General features: G+C 31.7%; 3 protein-coding genes across 6 annotated transcripts; 2 read left to right on the forward strand and 1 right to left on the reverse strand.

Moving 5' to 3' along the window:
* Positions 1-283: 283 nt before the first annotated feature.
* LOC106786851 (DNA polymerase epsilon subunit 4-like) lies at positions 284-3,016 on the reverse strand. 2 transcript variants are annotated; one of them, XM_014748702.1, is made up of 3 exons: positions 2,668-3,016; positions 1,771-1,919; positions 284-909 (listed from the first exon to the last, which is right to left on the reverse strand). In XM_014748702.1, exons 1-2 carry the CDS (start codon positions 2,908-2,910, stop codon positions 1,779-1,781), a joined length of 384 nt encoding a protein of 127 aa, XP_014604188.1. In that variant the 5' UTR covers positions 2,911-3,016; the 3' UTR covers positions 284-909; positions 1,771-1,778. The 2 variants fall into 2 exon arrangements, with proteins under 2 accessions (XP_014604188.1, XP_014604179.1); XM_014748693.1 differs by lacking the exon at positions 284-909 and having other exon boundaries at positions 1,566-1,919.
* A 93-nt stretch (positions 3,017-3,109) lies between these two features.
* LOC106786840 lies at positions 3,110-8,602 on the forward strand. Its single transcript, XM_014748665.1, has 7 exons — positions 3,110-4,442; positions 4,534-4,621; positions 4,721-5,700; positions 5,771-5,984; positions 6,187-6,345; positions 6,424-6,703; positions 6,796-8,602. The coding sequence occupies exons 1-7, from the start codon at positions 3,378-3,380 to the stop codon at positions 7,139-7,141; spliced, it is 3,132 nt and encodes a 1,043-aa protein (XP_014604151.1). The 5' UTR covers positions 3,110-3,377; the 3' UTR covers positions 7,142-8,602.
* An 839-nt stretch (positions 8,603-9,441) lies between these two features.
* LOC106786817 lies at positions 9,442-13,737 on the forward strand. Of its 3 annotated transcripts, XM_014748622.1 has the most exons (6): positions 9,442-9,558; positions 9,682-11,978; positions 12,076-12,298; positions 12,387-12,496; positions 12,575-12,952; positions 13,040-13,737. In XM_014748622.1, the coding sequence occupies exons 2-6, from the start codon at positions 10,836-10,838 to the stop codon at positions 13,184-13,186; spliced, it is 2,001 nt and encodes a 666-aa protein (XP_014604108.1). In that variant the 5' UTR covers positions 9,442-9,558; positions 9,682-10,835; the 3' UTR covers positions 13,187-13,737. The 3 variants fall into 3 exon arrangements, with proteins under 3 accessions (XP_014604108.1, XP_014604099.1, XP_014604116.1); XM_014748613.1 differs by having other exon boundaries at positions 9,442-11,978; XM_014748630.1 differs by having other exon boundaries at positions 9,442-11,978; positions 12,088-12,298.
* The last annotated feature ends 243 nt before the right edge of the window (positions 13,738-13,980 follow it).

The following is a 13,980-nucleotide window of genomic DNA, read 5'->3' on the forward strand; positions in this document are numbered from 1 at the left end:
ATATTTAAAATAGCTTGTACTTTTTTAATGTAAAAGCCATAGTTTTCCTTTCTTTTTTTTTTATATATATTAACATTTGATCAAGATTTACAACATAATAATATAATATACTATGCTTTCAGTACAATTATAAAAATAAATGATTTTATGTTTAAAGGTATAAAACTATTAACAATAACAGTTTTATAATCTACATTACATACTTTTACGTTTAAAATAAACCAATATTGAAATTAATTACTAATATCAGGTATGATATATATCCATTTTTTCAAATCATCTATAGTTGTGAGATTACATAAACAGTTAATTTATTGAATACATTGAAAAGTTACTAATACTAGATTTCTTATGTAACACATAGGTATGTAATTAGTAGATTTTAAGAACAATTATTTGATTTAAATATGATGATATTTTACAATCAGTGCAAAATAATAAATTTTACTTTATTTGAATTAACGTATAATATAATATTACTTTGTATATTATTCTATACATAGAAATATTTACTAAATACATGTTAAATGAACGTGATGTGGAATTAAAACATTCTTAAAAAGATGATTACTTTATTTAAAGATACTCAGAATAAGTTTAATTAATATTAATAATAATCGTAATACCCTATTCTTTAATATATTTAATATATTATCTACAAAATTTAATTCTCTTTCTCTCTGTATGTTATCAATGCAGATGTTTTTAAAATTTATTAAATTTTTATTGTATCGTTTTTTGTTGTTATATATTGATTTTAAAATATTGTGGTAACTATCATATAAACCATGATCTCTATTATTTATATTTATTAAATTAATTATCAGAATTTTGCAAATTAAAGACTGATTTTCTTCTTTTTTTGTTAAGGATATGTTGTATTAGCATTTAGAAAATTTGACAGAACATCTGCAAAAATTAAATTAGAGATAAAGTTAACAATACTGCAAATGTTACATATATATAGAATTAAATAAAAAAATATATGTACAAATTTTTTCAGCATTGTACAAAGTGCATTATAAGTTAAGATGCTGAAATTAATATAAAAAGCAGAAATATTCAATAATCGTGTCATTTACAGAATATTATTGCAAAAACAAGAAATATCAATGACTAAAAGTATTATTTCAATGATGGTGGTATTATATACTTTTTCGACACGTATGTTTGTGTATGTATACAAGTCAATGGTAAATTCTTGCATTATAATTAATTTGAATCGCGAGAGTGCCAAAGTATGCCAGAATTTCATATTCATGTTCATTTAAAAAATTTTCATATATTAATTAAATTAAAGCTTCCTTATTTGTACTGCCATAAATTATAAAGTGCTTTGTATATGCAAATATATCAGCTATTAACATGTATATCATATGAATTTACAATAAAGCTATAAATTAGATGTACAAGCTATACTATATATTGTAACATATATCATTTATTTAATGATATAGATTTTATCTATACCTTACCTTTTTATAAACATAATAATCTACAAGATAAAAATATTATCTCAACACAAAAAAGAATTAATTTTTGAAATTATATATAAAAGCTTTCCATTAGTTTTTAATTGATGCAAGTTATTTATTAATGTTTTTGTGAAAATGCAAACAATAAAATATCAAAACTAAAAAATATTTGCATACATTTGTTTCAATTATAAAAACAATTAAAGTTAAAAAATATCAAAATATTTATTAAGCAATTTTTTTATATTATATTACATAACTTCTTACTAATTATAATATAAAGTAAGAAAATTACTTTCTAATTCATTCGAGCATTTCTTCTAAAAAGACAAGCGCATCTACATTATTAATTGCATTTTCAATGTCTCGTTTTTGCAATGTTCGTTTTTTGGTTTGTACAGTATACTTATAGGCTTCCTTTGCAAGTGAGTCAATAAAAAGTTCCTGAAAGGAAAATTCACGGCTATATAGAAATAATTATATAATTTTCAAACAAAGATGACTATGTATATATATGCAGGATACTCTGTGTCTGATGGTATAAGCGAGCAGAGAGTGATTCTGTATAAAAAACGAAGTCAAAAATATAGAATAAAATTTTTTCATATAAGCCTTTGTTTTCGAGAAAGATAAGTTTGAAAATTTGTGACACTCACTATTAGTTTGACTTAGTTTCTCATATAGCATATTCTATAAATAGAAATAAAAAAAAAAGTTATTTGAAATTCAGTTAGAAACACTTTATAATCAAATTATATACAAATAAAATTGAAATAATATGTATAAATTTAATTATTTATTACAAGTTAGAAATATTAAATACTAATTAAGATTAAATCTTACAAATTAAAATGGAATGCAAAGAGGAGTTTGATAAGACAAAGAATGAATTTCTGACATTGTGTTTGGGAATCAATGGTAGAAGAAATTCATACACAAAATTTGGGAACGAATGAAATGATTTTTCGACTAAAATGGAAATGGATTACAATAGAATTATAATCTCTCTCTAATGTAATTTAATTAATATTTTTCTTATTCCATTAAATAAATATTACATATTTATATAATAGAATCAAATTAATAATATGTTTATATTAGATTAAAATATAAAATTTTTAATTAATATTATAATAATAAGTAAAAACTATTAAGTAAACTGTATAGGGAAAAAAAATAAAATAATTATTACCGTTGATTTTGCTATTAAAAATACTGCCTCCTGGTTAACTAAATTTACGTCGGGATCCATTTTCATAATATTTCTTACTCTGCCTATAGGAAGTCGTACTAATTTCTCTCTTTGTTCTTCATCAACCTGAAGAATTGTATCAGGTTCCTCTAGAGAATCTTGCAAGCCTTCAAAATCAACTATAATATTACTTTCATCTGATTCTTCTTCATACATCAAATCGTCAACTTCAGTATTCGCCATGTTTATAGAATTTACTCTACACAATACCACAAAGTAATAACTTTAAATACCCTATGTGTATTATGTGTGTGTATCATACCATATAAAATTTTTAAATTAAAAACATAATCAAAAATATAGACTATAATATCTTATTAAATAAACGTAATACGAGTTATAAAAAAAGGATTAAAAACTTTTTATTTTATTTGATGTTATATCCGAATCATAGTAATTAATTTATGATGCATGAGTATGTAATACTTTTTTACGAGATAGTTTAATATTTTGAATTTGCCACATATATATTGTCGGTACGAAATGAGGTTAGTTATGTTTAGTAAATTTAGTTACATTTGTATATCTTCTAGAGGGCACTATTAAAAATATTTTTAAAGTGTATGTATATATATACTTTTGAAGCGCGTTTAACTATAGTGGCAAACCGTCAATTTTCTTCGATAAAAATTTCGTAAATTTATAAAGAAATGTGTGACCTTATAGACTTAGATAATTCTGCAGGTAGTTCATTGAATACAAAATTAGCATCGCCGTTAATACCTGTACCTTCAAATATAGAACGAAAAAATATAAATATTTGTGATAATAGACTTAATAATAATGCATTGATAGCAGGAAAACGTGAAAGTTTTGGAGATAATCCTTTTGATGCGATATTAGACGAAGCAATAGAAAACGTTCGTAAAAAAGAAGATCCATTTGAAACAGTATATGAAGAAGCTTTAATGAGGAATGATATCACTGCACAAGAAGAAAAAAACATAAATATTACAGATGATCTCAAAGCTACATACACACAATTGTGTAAGTTAAAAGAAAATAAAACTTCAGATGAATTCTTACCAAATCCTGATATTGTAGTATCTACTGCTGAGATAAACTCATTAGATTTATCGATATTAAATCACTCAGCAATGAACGATACATTATATGAAAGTAAATATAATGAAGAAGGAACTGAGATTCCGTGTATGCCTCAACATAAAATACTGTTAAATACAAAGACAATACAAACACGTTCATATTCTCAAGGTGATATAAAATCTGAATGTAAGCAGTTATTGAAACCTAGGTCTAACTCTACAACAGAAACATTAAAAATTGATAAAATAAATATAAATGATTCAGATAGCAAGTCTTTTTCAGTATTTAATAAAGGCTTTATAGAGGATCAAAACAATGACACCTCCGTATTTTCTACTATATCAAACATTTCTAGCATTACAAGGAATTCTGGTTCCTTAACACATACTTCTGCCTCAATGCCTAATAATACTATGAATATGGCCTTTTTAAATAATTGTTCTTCATCAGTAGCTTACGATGAGAGGATAAATAATACGATAAGTACAGTATCTACAATATCATTACCTATTACACTAGCTCAAAAGTCAATCCAAACAACAGTTGATGTTAATAATAAGCTACCCGATGATAAATTGCTCGATATTGATATCTGTATACCTGAAATCACATATTCTAAATTATCTAATAATACCTGCTTGAATAGTTCTTCTGATTCTATATTTCTTGTAAGTAAATACAAATATAATTTATTAATTTGATTACTTTAAGATATTTTGTTTTCTTACGTATTAAATTGTTTAAATCTATTTTTTATAGAAACAAAATAATATCAATACATCAATAATTAATGAAGCTAAAGCTCTTGCAAGAACGTTTGAAGAATTTGCAGGAAAATCTTCAGGGTGTACGTATACTTTTTATTATTTGCTATCTTTCTATTGTATAAATTTCAATAATTTATTATTACTATCCAAATATATAATTTTATATATTTTTTTAACAGCAAATGTAAACGAACTGATTATGGATGATCCTATGTGGATTTCAGAATTGTTGCCAGCATATGAAGATGACGTTGTAGATAATTTAATTGAGGTACCAGTTTTAAATGCTACCAATAGGGAACAAGAAAATGGTGACATGTTATCTTGTAATAGTAATACAAATGATATAACAAAATCACAGAATAACGTTAAAAAAGAAATGGACATTGCTCCTTTGAATCAAATTACTGTTAATAAAACAGCTGCATCTACATTGTTAGTAGACCTCAAAAAAATAGTCAAAATAGAAAATAATTCCGAGGCTAACAGACTACTTGAAGATTTAGAACAAGTTTTAGGAATTCAGTCCAGTAACAAAATTGAATTATTTTCTACATGTATTCAAACAACAAATGATTCAAGAGCAATTCAAAATACAAAAGAAGAAAAACATGTTGATAAGAGTCACGTGGATGATTTAAAAAACTATGAAATAGAAGTTAAGAAGTCACATTATGATAATAAAATTAACGGATGTGAAGCATTCCATGACAATAATAAATCATTAATAAAAGAAAATGAAGTATCATCAATAAATCCACGAATAGAAATTTTTCCAAAGGAAGAAAGTTATATTGATATAGAAAAAAAAGAAATTAATGTTGATATTAATAATTTTACTCAGAAAAATATGACAATAAATAAAGAAGAAAATAATAGAACAGAGAGTAATGAAAAAGTTGCAGTAGAGTTGCTTATTAATTTAGGTAAAGTATTAAGTGGACAATCTAACGAATCTGCCACATTGAATTTGTTGAAGAATTTAGGAGAAGTATTAAATTTAGTCTCAAAAAATGATCAAGAAAAAAATAATGAACAAAGTAACGTGATTTCTAATAATACTGAAAAAATATCAATTAAAGATAAATCTGAAAATAAAGTAAAATCTTCAACACCATTAAAAGTAAAACAAAGACGAAGTTTCGACTTAATGTCAAAGGTAAGAATTGTAATACTTTATATTTATGTGAAAACACAAATTATTTCAATTTTAATATTTAATATTATAGGCAAAACCAACTTACCAGAAAGTATTAAGAAGAAGTACATGTACAAGTAGCACATCTCCTCCTAAAAAGCTGCAAAAGTCATTTGTATTTAAAGAAAATAACAAATCTCAATTAACTAAGGCCAGAAAGCGTTTTCCTAGTGATCCAGGTTCAATTAATTTAAACTCATCTAAAACAGAAATTGCTGCTAGCATAGGAGATCATCCAATTATTAGTAAATATTAGCATCTACTATTATTGAGTATTAATCCCATTGCATTATATTATATTAATGTTGTTCTTTAATATTAGAATGGCTCTTTTAAAGCAAGTCATACTTACATAAAATGCGATATCGCTACATCAAACTTTTTTATACATGTATATATAAAGTTTTATATAAAATTTGAAACTAAATATCTTTAATTTGTTTCTAGGTATAGATAAAGTTAATACAAATAAAAATAATTCGAAAGAAAAACCGTCCATCAAATTAGTTGTTAAAAATCAATTAAAACACAAATCAAAATCTGAAATTGTGAATAAAAAAGGTCCTATGAAAGCAATTATTCCAATTGGAAATATGCAAAGAAAAGGTATAGGTATAGAAGAAAATTAATGAACATATAAAACATATAAACAAATGAAGTTTCTGATTTGAATCTATGTACTAGGCACTACTACACCTCCGAAATCACCCAAGAATATACAACCTTGTATTAAAATATTCAGTAGCACACCGAATTCGATCGAAAGTAGTATTGAATTAAAAAAATCTCCTAAATTAAAACCAATGGCATCATCGACACCAGACTTTCCCAAATGTAAATCTACTGTACAAGTGCCAACGCTTCAACGTCGCGACAGGCTTAATGTTTCATGCGATATATCACCAATAAACGTACAAGAGGAAGTAACTACCGAGAAATGTAAAGTATATCTTAGTCCAAGGAGGTAAGAAAATATATAGTACATTTTTTTATTTATGAATAAAAACAAAATTATAGTAAATATAATTAAGTGCAATTTATTTTTTATATACACAGAGCAAATAAAAGTACATCGCCAAGAAAAAGGACGCCTAAAAGTAAAAAAAGAGAATCTAGTATTCCAAAATATTCCATGTCTCCTGGTGTTCATGTGAGAGCATCGTCACAGGATATCAATAAATCCCAAGAAATTTCAATGTCGTCACAAAATTTATCCAGAAAAGAAGAAATTTTTAAAAAATCACCCATGATTAGAAAAAAAATCGACAAATCAGAACGAAAAAGTCCTTTAACAGATAATAATATAAATATTGCAAAAGGAAAACCATTTAATTTAAATTCTAAGTTTAGAGGGAATAGTAATGAAAATATTGAAAGTGAAAAGGAAAATACATTTGTATAATATAAACAGTGAAAACAAATCATCGTATAAATAATTATAATAGTATTATACAGATTTTGTTGTCTTCAATTTTTAACCATAGACAAAGTAAAATTTTTGTATTCATTTTATAATAAAGATATTTAAAAAATAAAAAAAATCATCCGTTTACCATGCGCATTGGTAAGATAAACAATTGACAATATGCACACTTCGATATTTGATTTTGTAGATTATCAAAGTATAAAGTCTTATTACACAAACAATAGGTAACGTTAGAAGAATAGGTAAGTTATGAACAAATAACTACGTATTTATAAGATGAAAAAATAGAAATTGTTTATTTTGATAATAAAAGAGAAAATTTAGTAAAGTATTTAAGTTGAAATAGTATTTTGTTCGTAGTTGACCGTACCTCAAGTTAAGTGAAAGTTGAGGATAAGTAGGGGTAAAAAGAGCGAGGAGTGGGGAGGAGCTCGATCGGTCGACGAAGTAACGTCTTTCCCCTCCTGTGACTATCAGAAGCACGCTCCGCGTGTACCGTAGAGCGTCGAGCGCGGCTCCGCTCATCCATATTCGCGTCAAAGCCGCACCCGGCGTGGTGTGGTGCGGTGCGCTACGTTTGCTCGCATTAGGACAGTGCGGTACAATGTGTTGCGATGTGATACGATGCAGTAGAAGAGAGCGCACTTAAATCTTATTGAGATATTTTACTTCCTTAATCGGTAATACAATTATAAGCCCATTAATAACACGAGCGTAAGATTGTTAGCGCTAGACTGGCGCTAGATCGACGCTGGATCGGCGCGGTACCGAGAGAGTGTATCGAGCACATTGAAGTGTGTTGCGATTCGTACGCAGGAGTCGATCGGTCGATCTTTCTCGGGCGGTTCGTACGAGGCGCGAGAAGAAAAAGAGCGCGTCTCGCGTTTATGTCGTACTTCTTTCGTCATCGTCTCATCACCATCACCGTCACCGTCACCGTCACCGTCACCGTCACCGTCACCGTCACCGTCACAGTCACAGTCACCGTCAACGTACCGTCGTATTGTGTGCGGATAAACGCGCGCGCGCACACGTCTTCGCTTAGCTGCACCTTGCTTGCATGAGACAAAAAGAGGATCGACGACGCGTCGAATAGTAGCGATGAAAAGTACAAACGGAGTAAAGAAAGGAAGGAAAGAAAGGAAGAAAGGAGTAAAATTTGTGCGTATTGCAAGACAAGGAAGATTTGAGGTAATTTTAGTTTGTCACCGATCATACTACAGTAATAAGGAGCGCGCCACAGAGAAATTCCGGGTTACGCGCTCTTTATCGACGTTCTCCAGACTTTCGAGCACTAGCTCCTGATTTTAGAGTACCTAGCATATGCAAAAACGTGTATTGCTCGAGCACCGGCAATATTACGTATCGCGTGATACATAAAGATGCATACGCACCTACGTATATAATATGCATATATATGTATTTATATAGAGAGAAATATATGTGTATGTATATATATATATAAATATATATATTATATATTATATATATATATATATATATATATATATATATTTACTGTACGACATATTTGTCGTGCAGCACATGTATGCGCGCTCTTACACAGGAATATTCGAATACGTAAATGCACGTTTATGTAGATTTGTCGTAGAACCTGAACGCGCTGCGACGTTTGTAGGTGTGCGGCGCGCGCTCTGCTTGCGCGTCGTTTGCAATTACAGCCGTGGTCCGCTGGCATTCGTTCTTGCGACGCGCACGAGACAGGGTCTTTTCTCGTTCCCTCCTTCTTTCGTCCTTCTCTCATTTCTTCGTTTGTTCTTTCGTCTGCCCAATAGTTCAATTTCCCAGTTGTTCCAGAAACGTATTATCAGTTGCAAAATATATACAATTTGTCGGCAGTGTGAAAATAAAAGTCAAAAAGAGAAAAAAGAGAAAAGAGAGAGAGAGAGAGAGGCAGATAAAGTAGAAGAGAGGTACACGTAGAACGAGGCGCGATCGTGGCGCGCCGATGATACGAGACGGTGCGTGGACCGACGACGTGCGGACAGAAACGACCGCGCGCAACCGAGATTCTTTCTTTGCTCACGTCGCCCCCGGCGTAACTTACCGAGGACACTATATACATATGCGCGAGCATAAAACGCATGTAGTACTGCCGAAAGATCGAGTGGAAACACCGTCCCTTTAGCGAGAGCGCAACCCTCCTTCCTGAAACTTTTAACGCCGAGGAACGAAAGAAGAAAGAAAGAAAGAAAAAAAGAAAGAAAGAAAGAAAGAAAGAAAGAGAGAAAGAGAGAGAGAGAGAGAGAGAGAAAGAGAAAGAATAAAAGTAAATGGAAATACAAGAAGAAAATACAGAGAAAGCTGAGATAATAAGAAAATAAATAAAGGATAGTATTTGGCTCCTTTCGTCGTATCTTCTTTGGTAACGTGTAAGTTTGTTGTAATTAGGTTGCTACACATGTCGCGATAAGGAAGAAAAAGAAAAAGATTTCATTTCAAAGTGCCCTTCAACGAGCGATTCAACGTAATAACGAGCTAACTAACTTTCGTAGAGAATCATCGGCTATCGGTCGTATCCGTCTTTCTCCCTCCCCTTCGTACGGCGCGCGGCAGTAGTCTCCGGCTTGCGCGCGCGGGCTACAGGCGAAGGGCGCGAGCGGTGCTTGCGATTCGAAAACTCCTTCGAGGATTGACCATGCGTATGAGCAAACGACGAGCGATCGCTTACGAGATCCCGTAGGAGTAGGAGAAAGAGGAAGAGTAGGAGAAGGAGGAGAAGGAGAAGGAGGACGAAGAGGTACATGACAACGTCGGAAAGGGAGAAGGGGTAGAGAATCAGCACGAGTAGAACGACCAAGTGAGAAGAAGCAAAGTGCCGCTTCGCGCGTTCGAACATGTTAGCACTTGCTACGTTATTTAACTTTGTCGATCGTCATAATCGATATCATTTTTCGTTTAAATCAAATTCGAGATTTGAGAAATCGGTTATTCGAAATCTATACCTTGTTTTTACTTTTACCTTCGATTCTTAACGCACCGCAACACTCGTTCGGATTGTTCATCTGCGTTGGACTACTTTTCTCTTGTTTTCTCATTATTGCCGCATGTCCATTGTGCTATGTTGCGCGCGTCGAACTAACTTATTAGTAACTACTACGTGAGGTAGATCCCAAGTTCAAGAAGAGATATTGCTCACTCGCTGCGACATTTCTCAACGACCTTGTTTCTTGTACTTGATTCATGCGATTGTAAAGTGATATATATAACGAAGAAAATGGAAAAGACTTTGACTTTGTTACCCGAGCGAAGATGATCCGATGCAAGCGCGCGAATCCGCACGAGTGAAAGACAGTAAAAACGAAGATAGATAGAGAGAGAAAGCGATAGAGTGGGGAAAGGTCGAAGCGCGAATACGCGTGCGGCTGTACAAAAAACGCGCGTAGAGCTCTAAATCTAAAGATAATGTACGGAAACCTGAAAGGACTGAACAATTTTCCGTAACCTTTTGATATCGCATGGAACGATATCAAAAAATAACTTTTGAAGAAGTCTACGAAAAAGAGATGTGCACGTTGTTTCTACTTCAAAAAGATAAACGCATACAGTGAAGAGTAAGATAAAGTAAGTGAAGAAGGAAAAGTAAAATAGGGAAAGAAAGAAAGAGATAAAGAGAGGGACAAGGGTAGTAACAGCGTGACGGGGAAGGATGCAGCAATACCGGGTAGAAACGCAAATCCGTCATGAGGAGCAGATCCTGGAGGCGATAGATCAGCTGCGCCGACGTAAGGCGCGTCCCGATGCCGATCGTATTTGCAACTACTTGCTTCGAAAATTTTCGGTTGATGTGCGAGATACGATCGCCGATCTTCATCGCTTAATCGAAGCGGAGAAGGTTATACAAGTCGATTATAAAGGTAACACAAGTTATAGAAACGCATCTAAATGGTCCCGTTTACAACTTTACAAGAATCGACCGGAAGGCTTCGTAAAAGAAAAGTTAAATTCGGCAATGGTGGCTGGCGCGGTTGCCGAGCTCGTTGTTGAGGAACCAGATTACCTCGATCAAGGTGTGCCAGCCTGTAGATTAGTAGATCAATTGCTCGATGGTTTTTCGAATCCTACCTCTAGACGTATGACCGAGGATTTTCTCGGGAAAGAAGTTGCGAGCGGTAATTTAACACGTCTCTCTAACGGTAATTATTCGCTGGTGGCGACATCCGACATGACGACTGCAACCGAATCGACGCACCGCGAGACTTTTACCCTTGAAAATATCGAAAATGGTAATATCAGGCGTAAAGATTCACAAACAGTTTCTTCAACTACTAATGGCCCTTATGATTTCGATGAGTCTGAGAATTTGACTATCGCCGATTCAGCTTCAAATACACCAAGATCCTCGTGTCAAGCGAGTCCGAAACCAGAAGTGTCGAACAAGAAAGAAGAATGTTTTGATATTCTTCTTACTAAAAATCAAGAACGTATTGAAGATACATCTCTCGATGGCGATCGGACGAAGGAATCCGAGGATCCGTTAGCTAGTGTCGACGAGAGAAAGGATAACGTGAAGAGTACGGACAATCAGTGTCATAACCTCAAAAGATCTTCCAAATCGGAACGTAAGCAACGATTACTTGTCAGGACAGATGATCCTATGGACATAGAAATTAAATTTGAAGAGTTTCGCAAAGACAATAAGGAGGAATCTTCCGCTCAAAAAGATAAGAGGGAGGATAACGAACATTTTAGCGAAGATCGTGACGACGAAGAGGCTGGTAGAAGTTCTACGAATTGCTCTCCTACACCATCTAACATCAATGTGGGTGGTTTTCGTAGTGCTCGTAGGAAGGTTCGTTTCTGACGTTTCATTTTACGTGACTATACGAAATTGTTATTGACTTAACAATATTCTATCTTTTCTTTTTCTTCTTTGATTTCAACTCAAGACCATTTTCCAGAGAGCGAAAAAAGTATTTGATCCATCCGACAACAACCTTGTAAGACGGAAACGTGGTAGGCAAGCTACTACACAAAATAAGGTTGCTACGGTTCAAGAGCCTCCAGAAATTGTTAAACCGCCAATTAAAGATGGGCCTTGTAGACAGTGTAGCCTTTGCGCCAAAGAAAAGCAAGAAGCATTAGTTGCGTGCCGAGACTGTACAGTAAGAGGTAAGTTCCATGGATTTTTACTTTTCTCTACAGTCAATTTGAAATAATATTAATACTAATTAATGTCTTTATGTTTTAATTGTTTTAGCTCATCCAAGTTGCATTTATAGTCCAGAAGAAATAATTCACAAGGCTGGTAGTAATTGGCAATGTGAACGTTGTAAGACTTGTACCATTTGTTGTGAAACTTCGGATGCTGTAAGTTAAAATATTATTTTTGTAATAGTAGTCTAAAATCAATATCATGTATTAATTACTTTTTCTGTATTTATATAGGGACCACTAATCACATGTTATTCTTGTGACGAAGCATATCATCATTACTGCCATTCACCACGTGTTATAAATCCAAAATCAAATTTAAGATGGCAGTGTAACCATTGTGTTCAAAAACAACAGAAAACAAACAATAATCAGACTGTCAGCCTTATCATTGCACGACCTGATACTCCGTCAAGTGTGACTGTACTAGCACCACCTATTTTAAGCCCACAAGTTTCACCTGTTCGCCCATCTTCCGATCAAATGGAAGACGATGCTACTAAAGATGGCATCGATCCTAATATTCCTGATGCTTCGGATTGGACATCCGAACAAGTTTATCAATACTTTGCGAGACTATTTCCAAAAGAAGCAGAAGTATTTAGGCAACAAGTAAGTAATGCGAATATATTTCCCATACCTAGCATTAATTTTTATGTAATAATTCATAATTTTCATATATTTGTTATATGTATACAGGACATAGATGGTCATTCTCTTTTATTAATGAAGAGGTCAGATGTCTTAAAAGGACTTAACTTGCTGTTGGGTCCAGCATTGAAAATTTATAGACATGTTTTAAAACTTCAAGTTCGTCGAGACGATCCCAAACTTTATTGGTTGTAAGATTATTTTAATATTTTGAGAAAAATATATACATAGATAGTGGAAAATGTTAATGCTCACTATATATTGTACAGATCGATTTTCTTTATACATTCTTCGTATATAATTTTTCCAATTCTAGATATTTTTTCATATTATGCATATTGTGATATTCTGAATTAGGAAAGCGATAACGTCTGAAACATTTAAAGATATCTAATACAGATAATATTAATGTAAGTAGAACAGAGAAACAGTTGTCTTTTTTACATTGTAGTATATCTGTTTAAAAGATGTTTATTTTCAAGAATCGTATGTTATAAAACTTCTGTTATAAATATTATAGCAAAGGTTTTAAAGACTTTATTCTGTTTAAATAATATAGTGAGTCTGTATAGATAACCAATCTTATAAGTAAATTGTCATATAATAATATTGCATAGTTTTTATTTTTGTTACAGTACGTACAGTAAGATAATTAAGAATGATAAATATTTAGCATCTTTTCGATACTCTATTTAAGAAATATCGATATATCTTCCTGTATAATAAATGTTTTGATATTTACATTGCATATTTTGTTTTACTAATAAGATAAAACTTAATTTTTTCCTTTTCTTAGAAATTATTTTATAAAACTAGATTAGTTTTTCATTCTTTACGTTTATACACTACTAATCGTATGATGTAAAAATCTGTGAAAACCTTCTTTAGAGGCAGAAATTTGGTTTTTTAAATATAGACAAAAATTGCCTTGCTTTCGGTAATACCTTATTCTTGCATTTTAAAAGTAGTAATGATAATGCCAAAAAGAA

This window comes from Polistes canadensis, unplaced genomic scaffold, assembly GCF_001313835.1.
Source record: "Polistes canadensis isolate GaletaPanama2010 unplaced genomic scaffold, ASM131383v1 scaffold_3, whole genome shotgun sequence".
Lineage (NCBI taxonomy): Eukaryota > Metazoa > Arthropoda > Insecta > Hymenoptera > Vespidae > Polistes > Polistes canadensis.